The sequence below is a fragment of the Phoca vitulina genome, unplaced genomic scaffold (genome assembly GCF_004348235.1).
Source record: "Phoca vitulina isolate PV1807 unplaced genomic scaffold, GSC_HSeal_1.0 scaffold8, whole genome shotgun sequence".
NCBI lineage: Eukaryota > Metazoa > Chordata > Mammalia > Carnivora > Phocidae > Phoca > Phoca vitulina.
Window position 1 is genome coordinate 44,080,997 of NW_022589711.1, and position 14,138 is coordinate 44,095,134.

Here is a 14,138-nt window from a genome sequence, read left to right on the forward strand (position 1 = left end):
CCAGGTTCCCTGTTCAGTGCTGGGAATGCCAGCCCTTCTCTGTTTTGTCCTACAATTGCCCAACCAACCCCTGGTTTTTACTGGTCATGCTTTATTCATTTTCATTCAGCAAATATTTGTGGAGCACATACTAAGTTCTAGGCACTGTGCTGGGTGCCAAGCTACAGGGATGAGAAGAGACAGGCCATACCCTCAGGAAGATTCTGGCCCCCACTTTGAATTAATTCTCCTGGCAGTTATCTCCCGCCTCTGTATTCCCTCAACACCTACTTCATGCCTCTTTCTAGCACTTACATCACTGTACTTATAATACATATCCTTGTCTCCTTTTAAACCATGAGTACCTTGAAGACGACAATCTCAACTTTCTCTCCTGGGTGCCTCACACTCCCTAATGTCTAACACATAGGGGAGCTCAATAAATGTTTTTGAATGAATAAATAATTGCATGAATTTACAAATTAATAAACCTATGGAGCCATAGACCAGTCTGCCCTGACCTCCCATCCCACATCTCTTGGATTAGGAACTCAACGATCAGTCATCTGTTAGTACTGCAACACTCCTCGTGATTTCAAGGACCTTCTAAACATAAAACCAGCTGGTACATGGGTCATTTCTTCTTCCAAATATATTTGCCATTGAGATGAAGAACAAATACTAGCTTCAGCTTGTGTTTACAATACTTTTTTGCAGGAGGGCAAACATGATTATATATGATTTAAATGAAATGAACTTATAGTAAGGAAAACAAATGAGTTTACTTGCGACTCTTGGATAGATACTGTTAATATAGCTACAGAAAGAAGAAATATAATAACAATGGCTTAAACAAGCTAGAAGCTCTTTTTATCTGTCATGTAAAAGTCCGGAAACAGTCTGATACAGAGGTTCTGCTCCATGAAATCATCAGCTCATGGTACCATCATTCCCTAAGATAGGGTGCCTGGGTCACGATGGGCTCCAGCTGTCACCGAGACCTCCATGCAGCAGAAGGAAGGAAGAGAGATGAAGGGACAAAGGGCAAACACTAACTCCTAAGCAGTTTCTTGGAGGCTGCCACAGGCACTTCAGCTTACATCCCACTGGCCACACGTGATTATAAAGGAAGTTGGGGGAAATGGTTTTAATTTTGGATAACTACATGTCCAGCTAAAAACGATTTTAGTGTGGCATAAAAGGAGTACAGACACGAGCGATACAATCAGTTGTCTCCACTGCAGATACTGCAACTGAAGTGTTAGTTGACTCTTCAAGGACTATTGTATTCTGATTCCTGCAAGCTGAAGTCACAATGATGAACTCCAATTGTTAATCCACTGTGCTATGATCACAGTTGGTACTGCTCTGTCACTATCAATGACAGCAGGAGTGAGGGAGAAGGAAAAGAAAGCTTTTGCAATAAGGAAATTAGGGGGCAGTGGGAGTCTGGATAAGGCAGCGGCAACGGCAGTCGAAAGGGGAAGACGGGGAGAAAGATGGTAGAATCAGCAGGACAAAGTGGTTGGATATTGGAGGAAAGGGAGAGGGAGGATCTAGAATGATTTAGCTTTAAAGCAAATTAGACCCTAGTAATTGGACTTAAAAAGGGCAGTTTGGAGACTGCATTAGACTGGTGGAGTTAACTGCCGTAAATTGACCTGAAATCTCTCCTTGATCTATTACTTCTTGCCATGAATTTTCTTTTGAATGGACTAATTAAGTTAATAAACTTCTCCAAGTAGTTAATCTTTCACAGGGAAAATTTTACAGGTCTTAGTGACCTACCTTAACCAGTAATAATGTTCCCTCTCCTAATTCAGTACACTACTCGGGACTCCTTAAAATTCTTAATTCTTGAGGCATTCTTAATTCAAGTGCCAGAATTTCTCACTTGAGTAAGCTGAATATATGGAGAATCTATTCCCCCATCTAGAAAATGGAGTTGGTACTAGAGTTGTGAAATTTAAAATACATTGGATGTTTAAAGGACATGACACAATGCCTGGTTCAATAAATGCAAGTTTCTGTCTCCTTCCAAAGTGCTTTCTTTCTTTCTTTCTTTCTTTCTTTTTTTTTTTTTTTTGTGCATTCATTCAACATTTATTCAGCAGTTACTAGTGCAGACACTGGACTAAGTGCTAGGGGGCACAGCTGAATTTAGTTCTTGAAACCAAAGTTATAATATCCTTTTTTTTTCACTTCTGAATGTTGAGGTAAATTCTGATCCTCTACACCAATGTGCCTTCCTACTGGACTGGGAGTTCCTGAGGGCAGGGAACATGCATATGTTTGTTACCTTTATATTCCCGGTCCTTAACACATGTACTTATTAAATGTATGAATGAATGCATGACCAAGGTCCAAGAAATGAAGCCAAAAATCTAAATGCAGGACTGGAGTCAGAAAACTACTCCATGGTAGTTCTGGATGGATCATGGCTGTTCAGACATTATTGGAGACAATTCCATGAATGTTGAGTGTCTGTGGGGGTATTCCTTCCATGTGGGGCCCAGTAGCTTCTGCTAGAATGGCTATTGGAGGAGGTGGGGTTCCTAAAGGGCAAGAGGCAGCATGTGACAATGATTAAGGGTTCAGGCTCTGGAATCAGACATTTATGCATATAATTATAGTCAAATATGAAAAATCTCCCAAGAGGAGAACTCCAAGATCCAAGATGTAGAAGATTATAACAGGTGAACCTGCCTAGTCTGAGGGTCCAGGGAAGGCCTCCTTGAAGAGTCCTGTTGCTCACTGCACAACTGAGGGGTTAGTGTGGGTAGAGATCCCGGCTATGCTCCACTCCCAAGATGGGTGCCTTAGTGCAGGGCTGTGTCTGGCCCAGAGGAGTTATTTTCTCCATTCACACAAAGGCTCCAGCTTGCCAAGCTACACCCCGTGGTTATGAGCACCTAAAAACTGAAAGATAAGTAGATGTTTTCCAGGCAAAGTTTAGGCCAGAGGGACCAAGGAGGGGGAACAGCATGTGTGAGGTCTGGGGATTTTACAAAAGGCCTGGTGCACTTGAGGAACTGAAGGAATTTTGGGATGACTGGAGTGTGGAGTTCAAAGAGAAGATCAACAAGAGTGAAATTGGATCACGGCTAGCATTTTCTGTGAGTTTACTAATTACACTATGTTAATGGCCCTCCATGCTTTATTATATTGAGATCACAGAAAATGACTTTACCGAAGTCATGTTAGAAAACAGTGAAACTATGATTCAAAGCCAGATTTAACTTCAGAGCCTGTGCTCCAAACCATGTGTTCCATGGCATCCGAAGATTTGCAAAGGCAGATTGCAAAGGGATGCAACTGGAGGCAGGAAAGCCTATTAGGAAATAGTTGCAGAAATCCAGATACGAAATGTTGGCAGGCTTAAGATGGCTTTGGAAATGGAAAGGAGTAGATGGATTCCAGAGATTTGGGAAGCACAATCTACAGGACTTGGAGGTTGTTTGAGTATGAAAGGCAATGATGAGAAGAGGGAGGAGGCGAGGATGACTCCTTATTTTGTGTCTTTGTGGATGGTGCATCCTTTGCTGAGATTAAAAAACAATGAAGTAACAAGTTTGGGAGGAAGGTGAGTTTAGAGCCTCTCAAGTTGGAAGCACCTGTCATCCAGGTGGAGATGGCCAGCTGACAGTTCAGTGCTGGCTCTGAACCTCAGGAGAAGCTGTATAGTTACCCAACATCAACATATCATTGGTAATTGACCCAGAAAGTGAGTGAGAGAGTGTAGAGAAAAACAAAGATTTCCTAGCAGAAGGACTTTTCCCCCGATCCAGCTGTTGAGCCTTATCAACATAATCTGACCTTTGATTTATCTGCATCCTTTACAAGAACTATTCCTCAAAGGTTTATGGAGTGTCATATTATAAACTGAAACCAGAGATCTGTGATAAGAAGGTACAAAAAAGGGAGTCTACCATAATAAAGAATAAAGAACAAATGGCCTTTTCTGACTTTTTTTTTTTATTCAAAGCCAGATTTAAATGTAAATAAGACTCACTCTGTATTTTCTATAAGAACATAGGTGCTGAATAAAATATCATTTATATTACAATAATGCAAGGAACTGCTTCTACTAAGAAAATTCTATGCATTATTCACGCAGAAGAATGAATGAATTAAAATCCAGCAACAACATTAGTGGAGGCCTTAGCTTATCAATGACCTCTTTAAAATGTGGCCTCACAACTGAACACAGTCCTTCTCCAATATGGGCAAGTAAAGTTTTCTGTATCTTACACTAAGTGCTATAAAAATGAGACTCTAAGTCATGCCTTCCCCTCCTGCTACCCCTCAGCCTCTCTAAATGGAAATTCTAAGCCATGTCAGTTGCAGTCATCATAACGAGATGGGATTTAGGCTTAGCTGAATTCATTTTGTCTCTCTTTTCTTTTAGAAAGCATCACAGACACCCTTTACATGATGTGGCTTCTAAAGACTCAAGGACCACCCATCTTACTAGTCTGCAATGGCAAAGGCAGAAATGGATATTCAAACCCCACAGCCTCCGTTCTGTTATTAATCACTCTGTAGACATGTGCCCCCAGTACAGAGAGTGAACCGCACCAAGGGGGAAAGTTCCAGGGGCCCCCAAACCACCAACACTCTTGTCTCTCCCCCTGGAGAAAAAGCAGAACTATGGCGTTTAATAGATGTTGTTTGATCTTCTTGGCAATTACCTGGTGCACTTCTGCCTATGGGCCTGACCAACGAGCCCAGAAGAAAGGGGACATTATCCTCGGGGGGCTCTTTCCTATTCATTTTGGAGTAGCAGCCAAAGATCAAGATCTAAAGTCAAGGCCGGAATCTGTGGAATGTATCAGGTAAGGAAAGGAGCCATGTGAAAGAGTCTCTTCTCTTCTGGTGGTTGTAGAAAAACTGTACCAAACCCAAAGTAATTTTTTCAAACTTGGTTCTCTCTTTTCAAAAATGGTGATTGGTAGTCATGCTGAAATTATTCCACCACCAGCCCTTTTTAAAAGAAATTTTTCAAATAGTAAAATGTCAAAAATGTTGAGTAAAAAAAATCCATGGCCTGTTGGGGGTATGTGTCCAGTCACTTGGTAACTGAATTGTCATTGTTCATCTGGCAGCAGTGTTGCTGAACGAAAGACTAAGTACCTAGAAGGAAATTTATTATAGGTCTTGCAAACCTAAGTAGTAAAATCTCCCATTTACCTTAAGTGCCCTAGGTGTTAAGGTCAGTAATACCTGAGTGTTGGCTGCCTCACTCTCACTATTTTTAAAAAAGGATTTTAAAGTTGAAAGAAACCTCAGTGGTTGGCATGATCCAGGCATCTTCAAAATGCAGCCTGCAGGATTGTGGAAGTCCTTCTTATAGAAGGCTGAAATCCTGCTTCTTAACACAGATACGTCTAACACCAATGAAGAAAACACAGAATCTATCTAAGTGTCTCACTGAACTCTCTCTTCAGCCATTGGAAGACAGCTAACATGTCCCACTGAATCACTTCATTTCCAGGCCTCAGTCTCGGTTTTCTGAACAATTACTTCATGACATGATTTCTAGACCCCTCACCATTCTCATCGCCCTCCATCTAATGCTCCCTAATTTATCATGACTATGATACGGCATCTAGAATTAGGCACAATTCCTTCAAACAAGATCTGACTTCTGCAGAGTAGAATGGACTGTATATCACTTCCCATCACCAGGATACTGGAGACCATGACTGCACCCCAAGTTTTTACCCAATTTCTAAGAGAAAATACCACTTTCTCTCTAAGACTTGCAATGTTCAGAAGGGATCCAGCATTTTTTTCCTGCTCTTCCTGATTGCTGTAAAATGAAAATGAAAACTACAATTGCACCAACAAAACTGACTTCTGTTCATGTTTCTAATGAAAGCTGGAAAATTAGACAACATTTTCACATTTTTCTCATGAATACAGAAAAACTAAGTACAGAATTTCAATTATGCTGATTATATCCCTCATATAACCCATGTGGACAAATATCCTTTTGTTGTGCTCTACTGGACAGAGTCGTGCGTGTGCTACGTATATATGTAAGATCAAGCAAGAAGCCCTGAAATACACTATATTTTAAATTATATTAAAGAAAGACAGCAAAAGCAGTATAAGTGTTTTATGTAAAGAAATATTCTATAATCTCTCTTAACTTTGCAGGTTTAAAACAAATAGCTAAACAAAAAAAAATGATGGAAACATAAAGAAAATGACTAGGAGAAAATGTCACATTAAAAGTTAGGAACCTAAACAATGCAGTGGAGTATAGCAAACTGTATTCCTTACCTCCTGTCATTGAGTCACTGTAACCTACCAGATGGAGAGGGAACCTGCGGAGTTATTCCATTTCTTCCTTTGGGCACTGATGCACTGATTCAGCACACTTATCTAGCCCTCACACTTATCTAGCCTAATTCTGGGAGACTGAAAACTATGTCACTGACCCTACTTCTCTTTGTTAAATTTGCTCGATATTTATTTAAAATAATGTTCTTTGAAAAGCAATACACGCTCATTTTTTTAAAACAGAATACATAAATAAAGCAAAAGCTCACAATTTTAAAACCCATTGCTCCCCCACCCAGAAATAACCACTGTTTGTAAACAGCCCTCCTATATATGTTTGTTAGTTTACGAAGATGAGGCCCATCATTTCCCTTTCCCCTTTGACCTCCAGTAATGTCATAACCTAAATTTGTGACTCGGCCAACCTGAAGTTATTTTTAGGCTCCCACCTACTAAAATTCTAATCTTACTTATATTTTCCCTAATCCTTTCTTTTAATCTCTGTATTATTTTTAATACTTCACATCAGCAACTTCACAAACTCTTTGCTGGATGAAGCAGATACAAATTATTCATTCTATTACTAATAACAATCTTTGCTATCATCACTCCCTCTGTGTAAGGCACCATTCTGAGAATTTTGCATAATTATCTCATTTCACAGCCACCATATGAGGTAGGCACTGTCCCCATTTGACAGAGAGAGACACATCATGAAACCAGAGTAACAGAGCCATGATTCAAACCCAGCTTTGCAGGGTTAAAGTCCCTACTCTCAAGCGATTGACCAGAAAGCCTCCCATTTTCTTCCATTTCTTCTTTCTTCCAGGTACAATTTCCGCGGGTTTCGTTGGTTACAAGCAATGATATTTGCCATCGAGGAAATCAACAGCAGCCCAGCCCTTCTTCCCAACATGACACTGGGATACAGAATATTTGACACTTGCAACACCGTTTCTAAAGCCTTGGAGGCCACCCTGAGTTTTGTGGCACAGAATAAAATTGATTCTCTGAACCTTGACGAGTTCTGCAACTGCTCAGAGCATATCCCCTCTACCATTGCTGTGGTGGGAGCAACTGGCTCAGGCATCTCCACGGCAGTGGCAAACCTGCTGGGCCTCTTCTACATCCCCCAGGTACATGTACCTTCTTAGATGGGGCAGCAGTGTAAGCAGGGATCAGGACTCAAAGGGCTGCCGTGCCCACTGTCCATACAGCTTGTTATTTTCCTACCTCTGGCTTTACGTTAGCATAGAAGACCTTCCAATTAGTCGGGGCACTGTACCATGACCATTTGGGATTTCTGAGACCCCAACATCAACCATGTCAACTAAACCTTCAAGACTCTTCCAAAATTCTTTTAAACATACCGTGTATAAAACTTTGTCCTTTTTATCAAAGTGTTCAGTTATTTATTTTTCATCCCCTTCCTTTAGAAAATGCCATTCTTCTGCCTTTACTAAAAGAAATGAGACCATGTGATGTAAATCCCACCTTTCAAACTCAAAATATCTGTCCCTAATCCTATTCCCTTAAAAGTCTACCTCTCTACCTTCTGGCTGAGAGTTTAGCTCAGGGGGAAGCAGAGTGTACTTTCTCACAGAACAAGAACTTAATCATTGTCTTGCACATTCTAGAAATGGAAAATACTCTATTTCATTCAACAAATACTTATAGACCATACATGAATAAATAGTGTCCACTTTGCAGGAACTCAACCTCGGTGAGGAGATGTCTGTATTTTCAAATTCTAGAAAACAGTTCACTAAAACAAGTGCTATCATAAACATTTATTCAAGGTTGCATATTTCCCCCCGTGAAGTAAACCTTTTTGCATGTTAATATTCATAGATTTATGACATCATTTTATAATAGTGAAAAATTGGAAACAACCTAAATGTCCACGGATGGGACAATCAGCTCAATTGTGAACATCCTTTATAACAATTTTAAAATTCAATTATAAATGATAATTGATTTATCATTTTTGATGTTTAATATTTAAAATTTGTAAGAGTACCTTTCATAAATTCACATTTATATGTTGGGAGTCTCCATTTCTTTGGTGATAGACATTATCGTTTTATATACATATGGCAACTAAAAAAAGTCTTGTCATCATTTCCCGAATCCTTACTTCAGGGAATTAAAGGTGTTTCCCATGGGGAAGCCCTGGCTCTATAACTTTTTCGCAAAATGATCTAACAATGCCCTTATCAGTAAATGTGCTGGGCAATATGCAAATACACATCTTATAATTTTGGCATATTGTACAGAATTTTTTTTAAATACACAGTTAAAGTGAGTTGTTGTAGCCAATAGGCATAAGATGTAATTGCCACCAAGTAAATAAAGAACCCAAAGTAAAGGTTTTAATTCTTTGTGGTTTGGATGAAAGATGAGGTTAAGCTAAATTTGAATTATAAAAGTGAAGACTATAATAATTCTCGGTCAAAACAATGTCACGTGTATCTACAGCAGTGGTTCTCTGCTGTGACTGCATGTTGGAATCATACAGGGAGTTTTAAAAATACCGATGCTTGGGTTTCACACCCCAGAGATCTGGGTTTAATTGATATGAGATGCAGCCTGGGTGGCAGGAGTTTTGGAAAGCTCCCGAGGTAATCCTAATTTGCAGCAGAGTTGGGAGTCACTGTTCTCTTGGGTGGGGGCAGAGGCCCAGCGGTATTTCTTATGCCACTCATGCCTCCAAGTGGATGGAATAAGCAGACCAGCTAGAACAGTTGTGGTTAGAAGTTCTCTGAATCATTCATGAAATTCTCCGCTCTTACAATAAAAAAAGTTTTGTGTGCTTTTGAGGGTTTTTTGTTTTGTTCTGTTCTGTTTTGTTTTTTGGTGGGGAGAACAGGTAATGAAGTAGTACTTATCCCCACTTTTATGGTTTCTTTTTAAAAACTGGGCAAATATTATAAATGCATTTTAAGAGAAACATATCCATAGTAGATATATTTGTTTGTAATGTTAATCCTTTTAAAGTGCTTTTCAGCCCACTTTTCAAAAGAAGAAGTAAGCAATAATTGATGAATTTACAAAATGTCTGAGTAGGTTTTTCATTTGCAAACATCTGATTCAGAAACCTGCTGTTTGGGTCTGCAAGTAGAGCTCTGTAAAAACAGTAACATCTCAACAAATTACTTAATCTAACTACCTACACCTCATGAACTCTCATAACAGCAAGAAGGGGCTTATTCTGATAAAAGAAAAAATTGTCAATTTCATATTATGACTTCCAAAATCAAAGCTCTTATCAGAAAAATCATGCCCCCTTAGCAAAGTTGGCCCTGGTGGGTTTTTTGTTTTGTTTTGTTTTGTTTTGTTTTGTTTTGTTTTTTAGAGGCAGTGGAGAGGGGAGGGTAGAGGGAGAGGGTGAGAGAGAATCTTAAGCAGGTTCCATGGCCAGCATGGAGCCCGATGCAGGGCAAGATCTCACAACCTTGAGATCATGACCTGAGCCAAAATCAAGAGTCACAAGCTCAACTGAGCCCACCCAGGTGCCCTGGTCCTGAACTTTCATACACCAATGTCTTTCATATTTTTGATGTAGAAACTATTCATTGATAAGAAGGAATATATTGGAAAATTCAGGGAGGGCACATGATGTGATGAGCACTGGGTGTTATATGCAACTAATGAATCATTGAACACTACGTCAAAAACTAATGGTGCTATATGTTGGCTAATTGAATTTAAATTTTAAAAAAAGATCTAAAAAAGGAAAATTCATTTTAAAACATTGAACACAGAAAACTATTTCAACTGGTGAGAAATATTAAAAGGACATTCCCCCCAATTTTTTCAACTTGGTTTCCTTTAAAATCTCTCTAGAAAACTGGAGAACAAGAGATATTAAACACTCTTGCATTACCAAGAGAGGGAACAACTGGAGACTGGGAGAGAAAAATTAGGCAGAATAGGAAAGAGGACCCTTGGGGCTCCTCTGAAGAGCCTTGGGTTTATAACCCACAGGGAACCTCATTCCTTCCAGGAGTAAGTCATGGACAAAGTGTTCGTCATAGTGAAGGGGAAGCTAAAACGTTTAGGTCAGAACCTGGACCTAACAGGAAAAAGATGTGTACATGGATATATTATAACCAATGAGGCAGCACAGAGGAAGTTAGGAGCGACTATGGAACAGTATATAAAGACTCTCCTTGAAAGTATAAGTAGATTCCACTATTGTTGGGTTGACTTTATGGCCAGACCCATTTCTGAAGGTAGCATTGTGAAGAATCACCCACTGGGAATTATGGTGCTCCCTGAATGACAGATGCTTGAGTGCTCACACCCACCCTGGAGATAACAGATTCTGCCTGTCTTCACCCTTTCATCCCAACTGCCATGAACAGCATGTTTGATAAATTAAATTCATGAATGCTCAAAAAACCACCTCCGCACAGCCTCCCTCACTGGTACCTCACTCACTCATTCATCCTGTGTTCTTTCCAGGTCAGCTATGCCTCCTCCAGCAGACTCCTCAGCAACAAGAATCAGTTCAAGTCATTCCTCCGTACCATCCCCAATGATGAACACCAGGCCACCGCCATGGCAGACATTATTGAGTATTTCCGCTGGAACTGGGTGGGCACAATTGCAGCTGATGATGACTACGGACGGCCAGGGATTGAGAAGTTTCGTGAGGAAGCGGAGGAGAGGGACATCTGCATTGACTTCAGTGAACTCATCTCCCAGTATTCTGATGAGGAAGAGATCCAGCAAGTGGTGGAGGTGATCCAGAATTCCACAGCCAAAGTCATTGTTGTTTTCTCCAGTGGCCCAGACCTTGAACCCCTCATCAAGGAGATCGTCCGGCGCAATATCACAGGGAGGATCTGGCTGGCCAGTGAGGCTTGGGCCAGTTCTTCCTTGATCGCCATGCCCGAGTACTTCCATGTGGTTGGAGGCACCATTGGATTCGCTCTGAAGGCTGGGCAGATCCCAGGTTTCCGGGAATTCCTGCAGAAAGTCCATCCCAGGAAGTCTATCCACAATGGTTTTGCCAAGGAGTTTTGGGAAGAAACATTTAACTGCCACCTCCAAGAAGGTACTAAAGGGCCTTTGTCCATGGACACTTTCCTGAGAGGTCACGAAGAAGGTGGTGGCAGGATAAGCAACAGCTCCACTGCCTTCCGACCTCTTTGTACAGGGGATGAGAACATCAGCAGCGTGGAGACCCCTTATATGGATTATACACACTTACGAATTTCCTACAATGTCTACTTAGCGGTCTATTCCATTGCTCATGCCCTGCAAGATATATACACATGCTTACCTGGAAGAGGGCTCTTCACCAACGGTTCCTGTGCAGATATCAAGAAGGTTGAGGCTTGGCAGGTACATCCTTCACTTAGATAGCAGTTCACTGTGTATTTTGGCAGAGTTGGGCGGATTCAGGCAAGACAGATAAAGTGGTACCTCAAAAAGGCAGTATCTAAATGACATTGCTATACATAGCTTTGGATTCAAATTGCCTTTTCAAACATCTGAGCAACTGACTTCTGCAAAATTAATAGTCATTTAATTTGATTATCTGTTTAAAGCTTTGGATCTTTAGCCCAGTGGTTCAGAATACCTAGAGTATGTCCCCTAAAAGCTTTTAAATATCCTGGAACAGATTTAATACTGTGTGGAGTATTTTTACAATGCTTAAATTACAGATATTGTTCCCTTATAACAAGTATTTGTTGAGTACCTATTATATTCCATGCACTAAGGGGCATAAAACTAGTGTTATTGTGTTTAGCCACTATTACCATAATATTATTTACAATATAATGTGCTGGACCACCCAGTAAGCCAACTAAGCTTAAGACACTAGCAAATCAAGGGCATAGGAAAAAAAAAAAAACTCTTCTTAAAAAGATTTGATATTGGATATTTCAAAAAGAAATACTGAAGTAGTTATCATAGAAAATGATTAGATGAAGGTGGAACTCCTACCCTCATTTTATGGTTTAGTCTTATTTTGTATTTTTGATTTGAATTACACATAAAAGAGACATCATAACATGTGGTCATTGGCCAAAACCACATTTCATAGAACTTCTGAAGATAAAAGTTTGCCTGACTTAAATCCTACATAGCTGTCCATGTCTTGCATACCATGATTTTTCAACCAAACCTTGTTTTACACTCCCTTTGTATTTTCCTCAGTTCTAGACTGACCTATCAGAGAGTGCATGATCGTTAGGGAGAGGGAAGGGCACATTCCTGAACATGAGTTGAATGACCCAGCCTCCAGCTTCAGCCCCAGCTTCCCCATATACTAGCTGCATCATCCCTGGCAAGCCACTGCTTTAAGGCAGTCTCTTCATCTGTAAAATGGCCCTAATATCTAGCCTACTTTTTCACCCAAGGTTCTTTTGAAGATGAAATGTGATGACATATGTGAAAGCAATTTATAAATTTTCAAACTTTAAATAGATGGTGATTATTATAGTAGTATTTCAATATGCCTCTAATTAAGCTATCAGTTAGGTTAAAAAATGGTAACTACAACAACTGTGTATGTAGAAACCAACTACCACAGACCCTTGGGAAAAGATACCAAGAAACAAAGAATGTACAACCTATGTCAGTCATTTTAGAGACTCTCATGGGACCAGGAGTGACTGCCTAGGGTGGTACAATGAGCCAGGACCACAAGTACTTCTTAACCCTTCTTGTGTAGAGAAAATCTCATTCAGATGTCATTGTTGGCTAAAGCTTCTCATCTCTATGAGGTACTTAAAGTTTCTTTCCTTGCACTGCACCACCCCTTTCCTGCACCCTAGCGAAAAACAAAGGGGGGGGGGAGTTCCAATGATAGTCAAAAACAAAAAAGACTTCAGGAGCCATAATGATAAAGAGTGGTTTTAAGAGGGAGGAATAAAAGGACAATATTTTAGTAAATACTGTTGTCTTTCCTCCCTTTCCTTCCATGTCCCCTGAAAGGAAGACTCCAGCTCTTGAAAAGCCTACAGGATGAGGGTGAGGTTGAAGGGGAAAGAGGCTTCCAGTACATAATTTGACAGTTCTGTTCTTCAGTGGCTCCTCTCCAAACAAGGAAGTAAGATCCAGATGGTCAAGACCAAACCTTGGGCATATGTGAAAAAAGCTGTAAGAAGGAGGCTATAGTCAAGACTGGGACTTTTAGTTCCATACAGTAGAAAACCCAAACCAAATTGGCCTAAGCAGAAGAAACTCATATTATTAGCAGCTCATAATATTGAAAATTGGAGAAGTATTCCAGATACAAGTAGATGCTTTCATCTCCATCTCTGTTCTTTATTCCTCATGGTTAGTAGTTTTCAGCCTCTATAGTAGCTTCAGGCTCATAAAATCTTTACTGTTAGGCTCTTACTTCCCATGATCTCCTGTAAAAGTCCCAGAAACCACATTGATTGACCAGTCCAGGATCACATATCCATCCCTGAAGCTAGGAGTGGAATCCTTTCAAACTATATAGACTGAGAGTAAGAAGGGGAGTGGATCCCCAAAGGGAAATCAGGATGCTGTTACCAAAAGGAGGAAAAAAGAGAGGCAAAGCAGGCAAAATTAAGATCCAACACAGACACCTCAGCTGACAGGTTAAGTACAGGTTAAGATGTGCCATCCTGGCTCACACACAGTCTGGCACAAGTCCTCCAGGAGAGGAGACAGATAGGAAAATAGGGTTGCAGCTCTAGGGAGGAATAACATGTGGTCATTGGCCAAAACGTCCTGTGTACTTGCTGTAAGTCTCCTTTAAGCCTTGTCTCTATCAGGAGATGGACCAACAATTATTCACTCTCATTATGAAGACCTACGTGGAAACCTATCACCTTACATTATATATAATCTAATCCAAAGATCTCAGCCTGGAATTCCACCCC

General features: G+C 40.3%; 1 protein-coding gene across 2 annotated transcripts in view; it reads left to right on the forward strand.

Moving 5' to 3' along the window:
* Positions 1-4,387: 4,387 nt before the first annotated feature.
* Positions 4,388-14,138, forward strand: part of CASR (calcium sensing receptor) — a 28,946-nt gene continuing 19,195 nt past the window's right edge. For both annotated transcript variants that reach the window (XM_032406147.1, XM_032406148.1), the window contains exons 1-3: positions 4,388-4,814; positions 7,097-7,403; positions 10,735-11,619. In XM_032406147.1, coding sequence (XP_032262038.1) covers positions 4,630-4,814; positions 7,097-7,403; positions 10,735-11,619 — 1,377 coding nt within the window. In that variant the 5' untranslated portion in view covers positions 4,388-4,629. The remainder of the gene's footprint in view (positions 4,815-7,096; positions 7,404-10,734; positions 11,620-14,138) is intronic.